The 18,205-nt window shown below is 40.0% G+C and overlaps 1 protein-coding gene across 4 annotated transcripts in view; it reads left to right on the top strand.

Moving 5' to 3' along the window:
* Window positions 1–18,205, top strand: part of SLC12A6 (solute carrier family 12 member 6) — a 103,157-nt gene that overhangs the window by 58,371 nt on the left and 26,581 nt on the right. For all 4 annotated transcript variants that reach the window (XM_079768274.1, XM_079768275.1, XM_079768276.1 and 1 more), the window contains exons 3-7: window positions 12,134–12,228; window positions 13,228–13,359; window positions 14,196–14,342; window positions 16,790–16,844; window positions 17,357–17,487. In XM_079768274.1, coding sequence (XP_079624400.1) covers window positions 12,134–12,228; window positions 13,228–13,359; window positions 14,196–14,342; window positions 16,790–16,844; window positions 17,357–17,487 — 560 coding nt within the window. The remainder of the gene's footprint in view (window positions 1–12,133; window positions 12,229–13,227; window positions 13,360–14,195; window positions 14,343–16,789; window positions 16,845–17,356; window positions 17,488–18,205) is intronic.

Below are 18,205 nucleotides of genomic sequence, written 5' to 3' on the forward strand. Positions count from 1 at the left end.
ATGAAATCTAACCATCTGTGATAATATGGATGGACCTAGAGGGTATTATACTGAGTGAAATAAATCAGAGAAAGACAAATACCATATGATTTCACTTATTGTGGAATCTAAAAAATAAAGTAAATGAATAAATAGAACAGAAATAGACATATAGATACATAGAACAAACTGAGGGTTGCCAGATGGGAGAGTGGTTGGGAGGCTGGGTGAAAAAGGTATAGGGATTAACTAGTTACAAAACAGTCATGGGGATATAAAGTACAGCATAGGGAATATCTATCTATATATATAAAAGGCTAAGTGTCCATCTGACTTGTAGCTATGTTGTGCACTGACCACCAGGGGGCAGATGCTCAACGCAGGAGCTGCCATGACATGTCCTGGCCATTTAAAAAGAAACTGCAGACCTGGAGCCGACAAACCAACACTTGGCTTTCCCCAAGTGGGACACAGGCCCCGCCACCACCCCGGAGCGACACCCCACCAAATTGCAGCCAACGCTGCCAAGACCCCATGGCACAAAATGTGGTCCACAGCCTAGCCCAGCCCGGAAACGGTCACTGTGGGCGCCGGGTAATAACATCACATAGCAATGCCCTGCTCTCCCTAGTGATTAGCCTCCTTGGAGTTTCTTAAGCCCAGGAACCCAACTTGCTTTATAGCCAGGTGCAAACATTTTACATTTTAACCAAATGTTTGTGAAGCGTTTTCACATACCTCATTTTATTTGATCCTCACAGAAGTCCTGGAGTAGGTAGACAGGAGACTCGATAGAATCCTCTTTTCTTTTCATTAGCTGGAAAACAGAGATTTAGAAAGTTTAGAAACCTGACTGAAAAGAAGTAAGAAATGGTGGAACTTGAAAATGACTTCAGGTTTTCTCACTGCCCAGAATATAGGCAAACACTGCTACAGTTAAATATTTTACCCTTTGTTCTTCCTGCATGATCTACAATAATAATCTGCTTCATGTTAATACTTACTGCTGTGTTGCTGACAATTACCTGAAAGAGAAGTTGGGGTGTTTCACTGGGCTGGAAAAGTTTAGCTAAATCAGAAAGCAGGTCTAATTAAGCAAGTTTATCTATATATATAAAGCTCTTGCTGGTGCCAATCACACATGTGTGTTTCGATCTGTCATTGTAGATTGTGAATATTATAGGGAAAGGGCAAATAGTGATAATAAAATATTCAATGTGCACAAATCCGTGCACCGAGACACTAATAGTCAATAATCCTGTATAATAAAAGGCTAATTGCAAATTATCCCTGGGGAGTTCGACCGACCCAGAGTTCAACTGCTCGCTATGATGTGCACTGACCACCAGGGGGCGGCATGGAATGAAGGAACGAAGGAAGGCCCCAGCCAGCATCTGGGGGTAGGAAGGCCCCGATTAGCCCTGATCGCCAGCCAGGCCTAGGGACCCTACCTGTGCACTAATTTCATGCACCGGGCCTCTAGTATGGTAATAACTATGTATGGTGCCAGGTGGATATTGGAAATATCAGGGGAACACTTTGAAAGTATACGATTGTCTAATCACTATACTGTCCACCTGAAACTAATACAAAACAATATTGACTATAAACTGGAATTGAAAAATAAAATTTTAAATAATCAAAAACATAATTTATAACATTTGAGACAATCTTTCATGTTCATATAGTCACATAATTCAAGCCTAAACCTGTGCCAAGGGAAATTAAGTACATTTACTGTTCTCCTGCCTACCTCAGACCAGCAAAAGGCTATTTAACAAGATCAGGCAGATAAAGAAAGAATCTGAGATTCACTTTAAGGCCAAACTGTAGTATAAATAGTAACTGACAAAAGCAACATTATAGAAGTAATAGCACCATAAAACTAAAGTTTTTTATAAAGAGCAGGACATTCTATTTGGAAAAAAAATGTATACCATAAAAAATGGAAATCTGAAATCTTCAGTAGAACCAATGGCATTCCTGTCAGTTTTCATTTAAATCAGCGGTCGCCAACCTTTCCGGTCCATGAGGTCTGAAAGGTTGGCGACCGCTGGTTTAAGGAAACCTTTGGACCAGCGGTCGCCAACCGGTGGTCTGCGGACTGCTGGTGGTCCTTGAGGTCTGAAAGGTTGGTGACCGCTGATTTAAATTGTACAAAGAAACACCCAGCAGTGAGTTACACAGTGTTATCAGCATTATTTGACTAGTAAAATGAGAAAAAAGAAGCATAATAGTGATTCTATGGGCTGTTTAATTCAAGCACAACTGAGGCCAGTCTCAGTAGGTATCCTCCAGAGGAATCTTAGAATTGTGGATAATCCTAAAACAGCCTCCCCATATGGATTTGGTTCTTCGTTTTTGCAGAGTAAGGTTATTTGCTGTTCAGACTTTAGAACTCTCATTCCATTTGAAATTTCCTGGGGTCACACTAGCTACCCAGACTTCTGAAGCCTGTACATCTATCTGGAGCAGCATTTCTTACCAAGAATTTTTCAGTGCCTTTCATTATAACCACTCCTGATTTTATGCCTTTCAATTAACCACTTTTAGCAAGAGCTTTGTTTCTTGCCTAATTGATCAGGAGCTCTATGGGACCCTTGCATTCTACAACGCCACTACAAGTAGACCTTTGGTGGGATAATCTTGAAGGCATTGTGGGTCTCATAAATGCAGACAAAGTCTCTAGGGACATTCTTCCATCCCAAAAAAATTAAGCAAGCAAGCAAGTGGGAGTTTGTCCAGAAACAGTGAGGATCAGAATGTCTGAAAGTTAAGTTGGTTATACTTGAAATTTGAGACTAGAATGGCTCCAAACGTAGATGTGCCAGGACTGTAGCAAGGGGAGCCAGAGCTGCTAGGAGGTGGCTTGGACCAGCAGGCAGCGGGATGGGCAGGAATGTTCTGAGGCCAGATTTTTATAGCAACATTATTGTAAGCCTATTGAACAGCAGGGAAATAGGATGCTGAAGCTTGGACTCCTGTTCCTGTAACCCTCAAGAGGGTTGAAGTAGTCCTGAGTCTTGGATACAAAATTATTAAATGGCAAATCAATGAAGGGTGCAATAAGGAAGATGAGCATACTCAGGAATGAAGGACTGAAGAGGAAAGGAAAAGAAATGGACTTCTAAAGAGAAAATATATAGTTATTGATATATAACAAATGAAGGGTAGATTAGAAATAAACAGTAGATTAGAAACAACTGAAGAATGTTTATGAGCAAAAAGAAAATCACACTTAGATACATCTTTTTTTTTTCACACTTAGATATATCTTAATGAAAACTGCACAGCACCTAGGAAAGATCTTGAAAGCTGCCACAGAGAAAAGACACTATCAAAAAACAACAGAATGACAGAAGTATTCTCAATAGCAAAACATAACAAATAATGTTTTAAAGTGTTAACAAAATTATCCTGGAATTATGCTTAGCAAGACACTCAGGAAGCAAGACAGAATACAGGCAATTACAGGTAAATAAAATCTGAGGACATTTTTTACCACAAGACTTGCTCTAAACTAGTGGTTTTCAACTAGGAACAATTTTGCCTCTGATTTAACTAGTTACAAAACAGTTAACACCAGGACACTAGTAGTCAATAATCCTACATAATAAAAGGCTAATTGAAAATTGTCCCTGGGAATATTTAGAGACATTTTATTTTTGCTACTGAGATTATGTAACTTTTAACATCTACCTACTAGAGGCCAGGGATGCTCTTAAACACCTTACACTGTACTAGACAGTTCCCCCACGACAAATAATTATTTGGTTCAAAATTTCATGGTGCTGAGTTGGAGGAACCCTCCTGTAAAGGAATTCTAAAGAGTGTACCTCAAGTAAAAGGAAATGATCCCAGAGGACTAGTGTTCTGAAATGCAACACAGAATATTGAACAAATGAAATGGTAAACATGGCCCTTGACCCAAGTCAATATTTTCTCTATGAAATAATGTGTCTTATTTGTGGAGTAAAAAAAAAAAAAAATTAGACTACTGGAAATATTGGACAATCTATATATATAAAAACCTAAGTAACTGTTACAACTGGATGACCAGCCGGTAGCTATGATACACACTGACCACCAGGGGACAGATGCTCAACGCAGGAGCAGAAACCACAGGCATGGAAACATGGAACAGACTGATGAATCTCAGAGAGAAGGGGGCAAGGGGAGGGTGGGGAGAGATTTACCAAATATCTTATATGCATACTAGAGGCCCAGTGTCCATGCACCAGTGGGGTCCCTTGGCCTGGCCTGCAGGGATTGGGCCGAAACTGGCTCCCAACATCCCCTGAGGAGTCCCAGATTGCCAGAGAACACAGGCCAGGCCGATGGACCCCACCATTGTACAACTTCATGCATTGGGCCTCTAGTAACTCTATATCTATACATATAAGAAGCCAGCTACTGTAACGGCCATAACAACCTAACGACCAGTCACTATAATGCCCACTATGGCCAGCAAACTGGTCCGATCAAGGGGTGGGGCTGGTTGGCCAACCACCAATGGCCGCTGGCCCACTATCGGCACCACCCACCCCATTTGGGGGCGGGGCCAGCTGGCCCACTGCCCACAGCCCCTCTCCATAGCCTCCCCCAATTGGCCCCCCAATCCCAATTGGGGGGGGGGGGGTCCAGCCAGCCAGCCAGTCACCCATGGCTCCTCCCCCAGCTGGCCCAGCCAACCTCCTGCCATCTCCTCCTTCTGACAGGTCCAGCCCAGGGCCACCCCAATTGGGCCAGGCCGGCTGGCTGGACCCCACCCATGCATGAATTCGTGCACTGGGCCTCTAGTACTATTATGTGAGTCCAAAGGAGAGAGTTTGAACTGAAGCATTTGAAAGTCTTTATTGTTTGGGAAGATGACAAGCTATTGTTTAATTTACTTAACAGTTTTTAAAGTAAAATATGTGGTAAAATTTCAAGAGTAATTATTAAAAGAATAGAAATAGAGTATGAAAACTCCAAGATAGGATAGAGGAAAAAATGGATTAAGGAAAAACAAACCAAAAAATCCAGAGGAAGAAAATGAGAATGGATCACAGGGAAAGAAGGACAAACAGAAATAAAAACATGGTAGAATCCAGTCCAAATATATCAGTCTCTGAAATTGATGGACTAAAGTTGACAATTATTAAAAAGACAGATTGTCAGATTTTTAAAAATACAACTATTTGCTGTGGACAAGAGATCTGCCTAAAGCAGAAAAGGGCATTTAACCCAAAGACAGGTAGTATAGTTATTATCTTTTTTTTTTTTCTATTATCTTTATTCTGCTGTCTTTCTAGCTTCTTGAAATAGGTACTTAGCTAATACAATTTTTGTTCTTCTTACTACTTTTGCTGGATCCTACCGGTTTCAATAGGTAGTGTTTTCATTGTCACTCAGTTTTAAAGTATTTTAATCTTTGACCCTTGAATTTTTTAGCAGTATTTTTAAATTTCTAAATTTGCAAAGATTTTAAAATTTATGCTTTTATAATTAAATTCTTATTGAACTGTTTTTACTGATCAAGATCATGGACTACATTATACCTGTTTGAAATTTATGCAGTCTTTAAGATCTAGTACATAGCTTGTAATAAATTTTCCATGTATGTTTAATAAAATTGATATTCTCTAATTTTGTATGTAGAACTCCTAATGTCCATTAGATGAACTCTATTATTCAGAACTCTTTACCCTTGCTTATTTTGTTTGCTTTATTTATTATTGAGAGAAATATGTTAAAAATCTCCGTGTGTGATGATAGATTTGTCAATTTCTTGCTATAGTTCAATCCATTTTGCCTCAAATACTTGAAGCATGGATGAATGGGTGGGTGGGTGGGTGGGTGGGTGGGTGGGTGGATGGATAGAGTAGGCAGCTTTTTTTATTGGTATCCAATGCTCCTTTCTTCCTGGTATTCATGACCTTTTATAATCCTTTGCACTTCGAGTGAAGACTGGACTTAATGACTCCTTCTAATAAATAGAATATGGCAAAAGCAATGTTACTTTTGTAATGAGATTACAAAAAGGCTGGGACATCAGTCTTGCACTCTCTCTGGCTCTCTTTGGTGGCTTGCTTTGAGGGAATCTAGATGCCATGTTGTAAGCTGTCCTTTAGAAAGGCCCACATGGCAAGGAACGGAAAGAGGCTTTTGTCCAAAAAGCCTGAAAAGAACTGAATCCTGCCAACAATGATGTGAGTAAGGTTGGAAATGGATCTTCCCAAGGCCTTCAAATGAGACCACAGTCCTAGAAGACCCTTGATTGGTGCCTTATGGGAGACTGAAGCAGAGGGCCCAGCTAAGCCATCCCCATATTTCTAGCTCTTATAAACTGAGATAAATTGTGTTGTTTAAGCCACTAAGTTCGGGAGTAATTTGTTACATGAAAAGAGATAACTATAAACAATAGATGCCCTAGTTAGTTTGGCTCAGTGGATAGAGCATCAACCTGTGGACTGATGGGTTGCAGGTTCAATTCTGATCAAGGGCACCCACCTTGGTTGCAGGCTCGATCCCTGGCCCTAGTCAGGACTCGTGCAGGAGGCATCTAATCGATGTGTCTCTCTCACATAGATGTTTCTCTCTGTCTCTCCCTCTCCCTTCCACTCTCTCTAAAAATCAATGGAAAAAGTATACTCTTGTGAGGATTAACAAAAAATAAATAAAAATAAAATTACTAAGACAAGTTTGTTTTATGTTTAAAAGGCATCAACATGCCCTTACTGGTTTGGCTTAGTGCAGTGGTTCTCAACCTTCCTAATGCCGCAACCCTTTAATACAGTTCCTCATGTTGTGGTGACCCCCAACCATAAAATTATTTTCGTTGCTACTTCATAACTGTAATTTTGCTACTGTTATGAATCGTAAGGGCGGCTTACTCTTAGAGGTGCTTGCAGCGATTACCAAGGGACACTGAGACCCAGGGGCATCCTAGGGCAGGGCTGACAGGAAACCAAGGCTGTCTGCTCAGCCCTGAGATTCCACCCCATCCAAGCTGAGCACAGAGGCTTTTGCAGTTTTGCAAGTCTGGTCCCATAAGGCTGTCTCCATCACAGAAGTTCTCCCGGCATAGACACAGCTGAGCCTCACAGCCAATTGGCCTGGAGGTCAATTCCTCCCAGTGATACCAACAACAATCAAGACTTAACTACAACAAGGCTGTACACACAGTCCACAAAGGGGTGCACCAAGAGTGTCCACCTCAGGTAACTGGGGAGGCCGAGCCACTGGGCCCTATAGGACACCTAGCACACAAAGCTACCCTACCAACTCAGGGAAGCAGCAAAAATGCGGAGACAAAGAAACAGATCACAAACGAAAGAAATGGAGGAAAGCAAACGACTGGATATAGAGTTCAAAACTGCGGTTATAAGGTTTTTCAAGAATTTCCTAGAAAAAGCTGATAAATTTAGCAAGACCCTCAAGGATATGAAAAAGGACCAACTAGAAATTAAACATACACTGACTGAAATAAAAAATATTATACAGAGACCCAACAGCAAACTAGAGGAACGCAAGAATCAAGTCAAAGATTTGAAATACAAAGAAGCAAAAAAACACTCAGCTGGAAAAGCAAAAAGAAAAAAGAATCCAAAAATTTGAAGATAGTGTAAGAAGCCTCTGGGACAACTTTAAGTGTACCAACATCAGAATAAGAAGAGAGAGAGCAAGATACTGAAAACCTATTTGAAGAAATAATGACAGAAAACTTCCCCCACCTGGTGAAAGAAATAGACTTACAAGTCCAGAAAGCGCAGAGAACCCCAAACAAGAGGAATCCAAAGAGGACCACACCAAGACACATCATAATTAAAATGCCAAGGGCAAAAGACAAAGAGAGGGTATTAAAAGCAGCAAGAGAAAAACAGTTAATTACCTACAAGGGAGCACCCATATGATTGTCAGCTGATTTCTCAACAGAAACTATGCAGGCCAGAAGGGAGTGGCAAGAAATATTCAAAGTGATGAATAACAAGAACCTACAACCAAGACTACTCTACCCAGCAAAGTTATCATTCAGAATTGAAGGGCAGATAAAGAGCTTCACAGATAAGAAAAAGCTAAAGGAGTTCATTACCACCACACCAGTATTATATGAAATGCTGAAAGGTATTCTTTAAGAAGAGGAAGAAGAAGAAAAAGGTAAAGATAAAAATTATGAACAACAAATACATATCTATCAACAAGTGGATCTAAAAATCAAATGAATTAAAAATCTGATGAACAGAATAATCTGGTGAATATAATAGAATCAGGGGCATAGAAAGGGAGTGTACTGAAAATTCTCAGGGGGAAAAGGGTTTGGGGGTGCGGGAAGAGACTGGACAAATATCGTATACCTATGGATGAGGACAGTGCAGGGAAGGTAAGGGCAGAGGGTGGGGTGGGAACTGGGTGCCACGTTCTGAATTTGATGATTGCGTATTTGGGGTGATATTTAACATGTTCCTCTGTTTTCTGTGAACTGGCAGTTAGATATAATGGCTTGATTAAATTTAACATCCATCCATCCTTTTTTAAAAAATTCTTTATTGATTAAAGTATTACATATGTCTCCTTTTTTCCCCATTGACCTCTCCTCAACTGTTCCCACCCCCCAGCACATGCCCTCACCCCACTACGGTCTGTGTCCATGGGTTATGCTTACATGCATGCATACAAGTCCTTTGGTTGATTCCCCCTCCCCCCACTTTTCCTCTGAGGTTTGAAAGTCTGATCGATGCTTCTCTGTCTCTGGATCTGTTTTTGTTCATCAGTTTATGTTGTTCATTATATTCCACAAATGAGTGAGATCATGTGATACTTATCTTTCTCCGACTGGCTTATTTCGCTTAGCATATTGTTCTCCAGATCCATCCATGCTGTTGTAAGTGGTAAGAGTTCCTTTTTTTTTACAGCAGCATAGTATTCCATTGTGTAGATGTACCACAGCTTTTTAATACACTCATCTATTGATGGGCACTTAGGCTGTTTCCAAATCTTAGCTATGGTAAATTGTGCTGCTATGAACATAGGGGTGCATATATCCTTTCTGATGGCTGTTTCTGATTTCTTGGGATATATTCCTAGAAGTGGGATTACTGGGTCAAATGGGAGTTCCATTTTTAGTTTTTTGAGGAATCTCCATACTGTTTTCCATTCTTTTTTATTGAGGATACAACTTAGGTTGCACAGTATACTTTTGATTGTGTTACATTAGGAGATTGTGTTATTCCACTTTTAGTGATGTTAAGATTGATCAGTACGTTCCAGATCACCCTGATCCACCCATGATAAAGTTCTGCCTCAGTCTTTTACCTAATGGTTTTAGCAGCCATTGATGGTTATTGCCTAGATCCATTTCATTAGGCATTGAAAATTGGTGATTTTATTTTCTAATTATATTATTCCATCTGCATTTATTAGCTAGAACATTTCTATAATGAAGAAATTTTCTTTAGTTACCCTTAAATATAGTTGTTATAGGAAAGGCAGGACAATTGCTTGATTCTTGCTGTTTATTTTTTAGAATTACGTGTTGTTTTTAGCAACTCTGTAAAAGTGATTAGATTTTTAAACTATTTTGTATTAGTATTAGGTATACAGCATAGTGGGTAGACATTTATATAATACAAGAGGCCCAGTGCATGAAATTCGTGCAAGGAGGGTTCCTCAGCCCGGCCTGCACCCTCTCCAATCTGGGACTCCTCAGGGATGCCCAACTGGGATCAGGCCTAAACTGGCAGTCAGACATTCCTCTCGCAATCCGGGACGACTGGCTCCTAACCACTTGCCTGCCTGCCTACCTGATCGCCCCTAACTGCCCTCCCCTGCCTGCCTGATCGCCCCTAACTGTCTCTGCCTGCCTGATCACCCCTAACTGCCTCTGCCTCGGCCCCCACCATCATGGCTTTGTCTGGAAGGAAGTTGGATGTCTGGAAGATGGCCGGTTGACCTGGTCTAATTAGAATATTACTCTTTTATTATTATAGATAGATTATATAGGATAGGATTGCTTAAATTGGGGAGGGAAGCCTTTTTCAGCAGGAGGAGATGCTCTTGGCAGATAAAAACACATAATCCCTATATCTGGACTGATAGCCAACCATATGCACTATACTGCCAAACTGGTCATTAAAAAATTGAACCACTTTCTTACACCTTATACCAAACAGCTATTGCCCTTAAAACCCCTCCTCAGCCCCCACCTTAGGTTCTGCCTTCGCAGTTCACCCAGATTTGGTTCTGATTAGTCGGTTTCTATGCCAGTCAGCGTCAAAAGCCTCTCCTCCTAGGCAGCCATTGGCTCCTCGCAATTCACCCAGATTTGGTTCTTATTGGTTGGTTTCTATGCCAGTCAGTATCTCTAGGTCTATCTCCGGGCCTGATCATAGAGGCGGGGCTGATCAGCAGCCACCCCAGGTTGCTGGCCAGTGGGCTGAACTGCTGACCTCTGGGAAAGAGAGAGAGGCTTGGCTGCTGGTGAGGCAGGGAGAGAGAAGCAGGGTCTGATCACCCTGCTTCTCTCTGGGCCTCGCCAGCAGCTGCTGCTGCTGCTGATCAGCCCCACCCCCGAGAGGTTAGCAGTTCAGCCCACTTGCCTGCTGTGCGTGCAGCCTGGCTTTCAGTTGAGTCTCTGGTTGTTGTGGATGTTATGACCCTGGCTCTTTATATATATGGATATGAAGTAATCCCCTAATAAATTTAGTACCCACTTGGCACCGTACATAATTATTACAATATCATTGACTATATTCCCTATGCTATACTCCACATCCCTGTGACTATTTTGTAATTACCAATTTGTACTCTTTTTTTTTTTAATTTGTACTTCTTAATCCCTTCACCTTTTTCACTCAGTCCTCCAACCCTTATCCCCTATACAACCATCAATCTGTTCTGTGTCTTTGAGTCTATTTCAGTTTTCTTCATTCATTTATTTTGTTATTTAGGTTCTACATATAAGTAAAATAATATGGTGTGTGGTTAGATTTTAAAATATGCTGGGTATTTCACATATTTGCATTTTAATCCATTGCATTATTTATTTTTAGTAGCCATATTATTCCATTTTGGCCAGTGGGAACTTCCTTCAGGTTGGCTCTTCTGTCCTTTGGTGTGACCCAGTTATTTTGATAGCTTGTTGCCTATTTCCCAAGCTCCCCTTATATATAATTAAGGTTATAGGACTTGAAATTAATTTATTTAATTTTTATATTGGCATCTCTTTTCTCATTTAAAATCTTGGCTCTTAATGACATTTACATATTTTTAAAATTTTATTTCTTTCTCTTCTACCAATTGTAATTATATAACTTACACAATAAAGAATCAAAGTTAAGGAAGTGCTCAAACAACCCAAACACTGCTGTCTTAGGAAACCCAGTCTCTCTTTTTTTTCTTCATAGCTGGTTTACCAAATTCTATGGGGTGTCTCTTTGAACATAAAATATGTGGCAAGTGTTTGTACAAAAATAATACTTGGTTAGATGACCTAATGTCATTTAACAAAAGGTTGGACAGCAGTGGAGACAGGGAGCTTTTACTGCCGTTTTCACAGCAACAGGGTGGGAAGTAGCCTATGTCTAGCACAGTATTGAGCAGGCACTCAATAAATATTCAATTTCTTTTTCCATTTTAGATTTGGGTGACTTTAAGAGACTCTACTAGGGCCGAAGCCGGTTTGGCTCAGTGAATAGAGCGTCAGCCTGCGGACTGAAAGGTCCCAGGTTCGATTCTGGTCGGGGGCATGTACCTTGGTTGCGGTCACATCCCCAGTAGGGGGTGTGCGGGAGGCAGCTGATCGATGTTTCTAACTCTCTATCCCTCTCCCTTCCTCTCTGTAAAAAATCAATAAAATATATTTAATAAATAAATAAATAAATAAATAAATAAATAAAAGAGACTCTACTAGGCTATAGTCCTAAAAAAATATTTCCAGAGGTCTTCATATTGTTAAGAAAAGGAATGACCCTTGTTTACTTCTTAGAGATTTGTTCTTGCTCTTGTTAGAGAGGGAGCCACATTCTCCAAGCAATGCTGATTGAGTCTACCTTCTCAGATTTAAATTTGAATATGAAAATTGGTTCTATATTAATACAGAGACAACATACAGTTCTTTGGTGCTGGTGCTTCTTCAAAACCAATGAGAAACTAACTTGGTTTACTTTTTCCCCAGATGATGGCCATAAGAAAGCTCGAAATGCTTATCTCAATAATTCCAATTATGAAGAAGGAGATGAATATTTTGATAAAAACTTGGCACTCTTTGAGGTAATATTTGGGAGAAAACTAGGACAGATTTTAGGAACTGAGATTTCAAGATAGCTGTTTTCTACCCCATTCAGTTTTAAAACAGCACAGGCTGGATAACTTAATAGCTAATTGTTAAAATACAATACTTACAGCTTGTCACTGTGGTTGACTTAATGGGTAGCCATTAATTAAATCAAATTCCTATGAAAGAGAAAAGGAATGTTGCCATCACAGGCATATGGAGAATGTTGCTGTCAAATTCAGCTGGGATTTAGATGTTTACATTGGAATTATATTCTAAGTATAAAATAGTGTATATTTCAGCTCTGCATTTGGGAAGACTATCATTTACCCTCAGACTACTAACCAAAACCAGTGTAGGAAGCAGGCTGCTAGAGTCAGAAGACCCATGTGTCTTATCTAAGAGCATGGACTTTGCAGTTGAGGTGTTGAAAGGAATCTATTTTATTCCTGCATTTCTGTCCACTCACTGCCTTTTTTTTGGCTTTAAACACTTCTCGGTGTGCCTGTGTTTTAAGTGATATTTTCTCTCAGCTTCCTTCAAGAAAAGGTCTGAGGTGAATATTTAGTTCACTCACAAAAGTTTTCTATTGACCTGCCTATTCTTGGTGCTATACATAATAGCCATAAGTTAATATAATGTTAGTAGCCTAAAGAAAGAGAGTAATCTGGTTAAAGATCTTATTATCAATGTTTTTTTTTACAAAGTTACAACTGTGTGTAGGGGCCAGCATGATTTTGTTTTTACTGAAAAGTTAAACTATTAGAAAGACTCACGAAGTTTTTCATTTAAGAATTTTGTAAGGGTTCATGTAGGCCTGATTGAGTGTGATATTTTAGTTTTGGGGGAAATAAAATCTCATTGCTAAATCGTCTTTAAATATTTACCTGTGAAATATTTTCTCACTCTGCAGTTTTCTGGTAGGGCGGTCCTTTTGATGCTTAATTCCAGTGTGTTCTTCATCACTCATTTCTTCCATACTTCTGGTTTTATAGGAAGAAATGGACACCAGACCAAAGGTGTCTTCTCTCCTCAACCGCATGGCTAACTACACGAACCTGACTCAAGGAGCAAAGGAACATGAAGAGGCAGAGAACATCACTGAAGGGAAAAAGAAGCCCACCAAGGTGAGGCCTTGGAAAACAAGGATAAATAAAGAGCGCCTCATATAGCCAAGGCATCAGTTTCTGCTCTAGAACAGCTATTTATTGAATGCCTGGTATTTGCCAACACTGTCCTGGGCACTAGGTTCATAGCACAAAAAGAACTCACGATATCTCATTGTCACAGTCCTTAAGATGTTTTAACTATGATGATAAATGTTCTAAGGAAAATATAAGCAGGGTAAAGAGATCGAGGCTGTTGGCCAGCAAGAAAGCCAGAGCAGAGAGCATTACTGTTTCAGAGAGGCTAAGATGATATTTGAGCAGGGCCCTAACTAGTGTGAGGACTGAGCCATGAAGACCAAATACTAGTCTTTTTTATCAAAATGAAAACACAGAATAATATTACAAGTTAGTTTTTTGGTTGTTCAAAGGTAAAAGGACACTTTGATCTTTATTTTACCAACTACAATGAAGGATTTATACCAAATTTTGAAGATCAAGCCATTAGTCCATTTTTAAATGAAAAGAGAAAGTTAACAGCTTTGAACAACAGAACTTTTTTAAGTTGTTGGGGGGCACTTAAAGTTTATTTGTGGTCAAATGCCTATGTAAACACATGTGGGGACCTTTGGAAGATAAAAATGTATAGCTCTAGGAATAATAAAAGGTATGGTGATAGACATTTGTAAGTTGGAGATTTTGTATGTGCCTCTTTTAGGGTATTTATTAAACTTATCTCTGCTTTGAGATGAATGTGGTAGTTTAGGGAACTAGTTTTCATATAAAGTAAAAAGATGAAGTAAAAAGTAAAAAGATGACTATGTAATTTTTTCTTTTGTCAACATTTTTCTTTTCAGACCCCCCAAATGGGTACCTTCATGGGTGTCTACCTCCCATGTCTACAAAATATTTTTGGAGTGATCCTGTTTCTACGCCTTACATGGGTGGTAGGCACAGCTGGAGTTCTTCAGGCCTTTGCAATTGTCCTTATTTGCTGCTGCTGTGTAAGTCCAGACTTGGAACCTTGCGACTGCTCAAGAGTATATGCATTTGACCTCTTTGGGAATAAAACAAAGAATACTAGGGAAAGACTCATTTCAACAAGAGAGATTATTTTGATATGAAAATCAAAAGGGTTTTCAGTTATTTAGTCTCAATTATTCACTGCTTATATCTATAACAAGATGTACTAGAAATTATAATGGAAGTCTTCTACAGGAAGTAGAAGATACAGCCTACAAAGGATTCAGAATACAAACCACTTGAGCTTGATAGCACCAATGTTGTTACAGAAAATGTGTTAGAAAATGGGGTGTACTACTCCAATAGAGTGTTGAGAAACAAAACTGATTATTGTTTCAGAGTGAGGAGTGTTTGTTTTGTTTTGAAGTGCCATTCATTTTCTCTTCCCCAGAAATTCAGTTGTTTTTTCCAGGTCTCCTCGCCACCATACTGAGAACACTTTTTTCCCCTCACCCAAGGATATGCTTTTTATTGATTTTTTTTTTTTTTTTTTTTAGAGGAAGGGAGAGAGTAATATCATGTGGGTGAGAAACATCGATTGGTTGCTTCCCGTGACGCTCCCTGACTGGGGATTGAGCCTGGAAACTAGGTATGTGTTTCAGGACCACACTGAGAACATTTTAATCTTCCTTTAATCTAAACTCTTTTATCTATGTTTCCCAACCACAACTGTCAATTTTATTATAAGTAGATAGATTTTTTCAAATTATTATTTTATTGCCTGACCAGTGTTGCTCAGTGGTTAAGTGTTGACCTATGAACCAGGAGATCACGGTTCAGTTCCCGGTTAGGGTACTTGCCCGGATTGCAGGCTCAATCCCCAGTGAGGGGTATGCATCATCATTGATGTTTCTATCTCTCTCTCCCTTTCTCTTCCTCTTTGAAATCAATACAAAAAAATATTTTTAAAAATTATTATTTTATTGCCCTGGCCAGGTAGCTCAGTTGGTTGGAGCATTGTCCTGTATACTAAAAGATTGTGGGTTCAATTTGGTCAGGGCACATACCTAGGTTGCAGGTTCAATCCCCGTTTGAGTGCGTACTAGGAAGCAAATGATCAAATATTTCTCTCACATCAGTGTTTCTCTCTCTCTCTCTTTATCTTTCTCTGTCTTCCTTCCTCTCTCTCAAATCAATAAATTATCCTCTGGTGAGGATAAAAAACAATTATTACTTTATTATTTAACTAGCAACTGACCTCTTTTATTACTATCACCATTATACCCTCCACATGCTTCATGCTCAGCAGAGTGCTCTACAGAGCAGGGCACTGTGTAGCCCTGCCTACTCCTTCCCCTCTACCCATCACCTGTAATCTGTATCATTAACAAGTTAAAATTAATGGCACCATCATTTTTTTTTTCAGTTTCTTAGTCTTGAAACTTCAGTGCCATGTTTGGTTCCCTGATTGCCTCTCACACCCAATTAGCTACCCAGACTAATCATGTCTTCCTCTGAAATCTCTTATATTCAACCCTTCCCTTATATTTCCACTTCTACCACTGTAGTCCTTAGCTCTCACAGAATTACTGTAATAGCCTACTAACAGGTCACTTTTCCTCCACCTACTCCCTCTCTACAGTCCATGCTATACTCTGCTACCAGGTAATGTTTTTACAATACAGTCCTTGCCAGGCCAGGGTGGCTCAGTTGTTGAGCATCTACCCATGAACTAGGAAGTCATGGTTAGATTCCAGGTCAGGGTACATGCCTGGGTTGTGGGCTTGATCCCCAGTAGGGGGCATGCAGGAAGCAGCCAATCAATGATTCTCTCTCATCAATGTTTCTATCTCCCTCTCCCTTCCTCTCTCTGAAATCAATAAAAACATATAAAAATTTTAAAATACAGTTCTTATGAGCTCAGAAGTCTTCAGTAGTTCTCTTCCTTATTGAATATTGTTCTTGTTATTGTAGCCAGCCTTCACTCAGTTTCAATTTTTTTTTTCCCAACTTGTTTAGGAGATCTAGGGGGAGATCAGTGGTTCTCAATAGCAGCTACCCTACTGATTACAATGTAGGGGCATCTATATATATAAAAGGCTAATATGTAAAGTGTCCCCTTGGGAGTTTGACCAGGAGACTGGGAGTTCGATCGCTTGCTATGACGTGCACTGACCACTAGGGGGCAGCGCAGAATGGAGGAAGGCCCCGATTGGCCCTGATCGCCAGCCAGGCTTAGGGACTCTCCCCGTGCACGTGCATGGATTTTGTGCACTGGGCCTCTAGTTTTAACAGAATACTCCAGGTAATAGTGTGCCTTGTAGAATGAGTTGAGCCACATCACCTCATTTTCATGCCATTGGGTATGACAGGTAACTCCCTCCATAAAAGGAGGTAGAGGTAAGTTCTCTGAGGTCCACAGATGGGAAATAGTACAGAAGGTTCTCTTTTATACAGTAACAATCTTCTCCCTTCTTTTTCTTTACAGACAATATTGACTGCTATCTCCATGAGTGCCATTGCGACTAACGGAGTGGTGCCAGGTCAGTAGGCTGAGCGCAGATGCCAGGGATTGTCAGTGGTTACTGTGTATTTATGATGTGAAGGCCAGAAGTGTAAACTTTCGAGGAATAGAATCCTGTTATAATCTGTTGGCCATAGACACTAATACTCTTTGAGTTTAGAATATCTTCTTTAAAAATTTATTGATGTTCTAGTCTAGAATTTTTCATTTTTGTTGCATCCTTAGCTTCCTTTAGTTAGAATATATTTTATTGGGCTAACTCATGCCTGCAGTAAATATTCATATTTTTCTAATACCTACAAATTGTTCTGCTTCCCATGGAGCATTAGATGTGCAGTATATCCTACCATAAAGATTCCATATTTTACTCCTCCCCACTAGCAAATCTACTTTTTACCACATTCAGCATTTTCAAAAGCCTCAAATATTTATCCTTCATGCATATTTTTAATTCTTCTTACTTATGATTGTTCACATACCTCTTACTAATGTATTTTCTTTATCTTGATCACCATGTTCTTTGTGTGTTAGCTGGGGGCTCATACTTTATGATTTCCCGGGCACTGGGCCCCGAGTTTGGTGGAGCTGTTGGCCTCTGCTTCTATCTTGGTACCACATTTGCAGCAGCTATGTATATCCTTGGTGCCATTGAAATTTTTCTGGTGAGTAATCACTTAATTGTGTTCTACAGTATAGATAATAATACAGATTTGGATTTACGTTGTTCTTTGATGTCAAAGCTTCTGTGAGATCAGCTATAAGTGATTGATTGTAATCAGCTAATTTCATTTTATTTCATTTTGCTTTATTGCTTCTTGCTGTATTGCACTTCGCACTTGGCCTCCAAGTGTGGATATGAGCAAAAAGGTTGAGGGAATCTTTTGTCTGCCTATTCCTTCCCCTCTACCCAGTCACCCCCACCCCATCACCTCAACCAAGAAGTTAGTCTATAAGGAAGATATGTGTCAATGGGGAAAAAGTAAAATGAAGTTGTGTTTTTTAAAATATTTTTATCCTGATGAAATAAAATGTGTTTCATTTCTTTCTTTATTTACTGGGATATATTTTTTATTATTTAAATTAATGATAGCAGAAGTAGTCCTCAAGGTAATCATTATAATTATTTTATACTAGAGGCCTGGTGCGTGAAAATTCATGCACTGGAGTGGGGGGGTCCCTCAGCCTGGCCTGCCCCCTCTCACAGTCTGGGATCCCTCAGGGGCAGGAGGTGACCTGGCAATCACGGGAAGGTGATGCCCTAATCACACCTCTGCTGCTGCCACTGCCGGCAGCACAAGCCTCGGTCGGCCCTGGTTACCTGAGCCTCGGGCGGCCCTGGGCAGCTGGGTAGCCAACATCCGAGGCTTGCCTGTCCCTCGG

The sequence above is a fragment of the Cnephaeus nilssonii genome (genome assembly GCF_951640355.1).
Source record: "Cnephaeus nilssonii genome assembly, chromosome: 4".
Lineage (NCBI taxonomy): Eukaryota > Metazoa > Chordata > Mammalia > Chiroptera > Vespertilionidae > Cnephaeus > Cnephaeus nilssonii.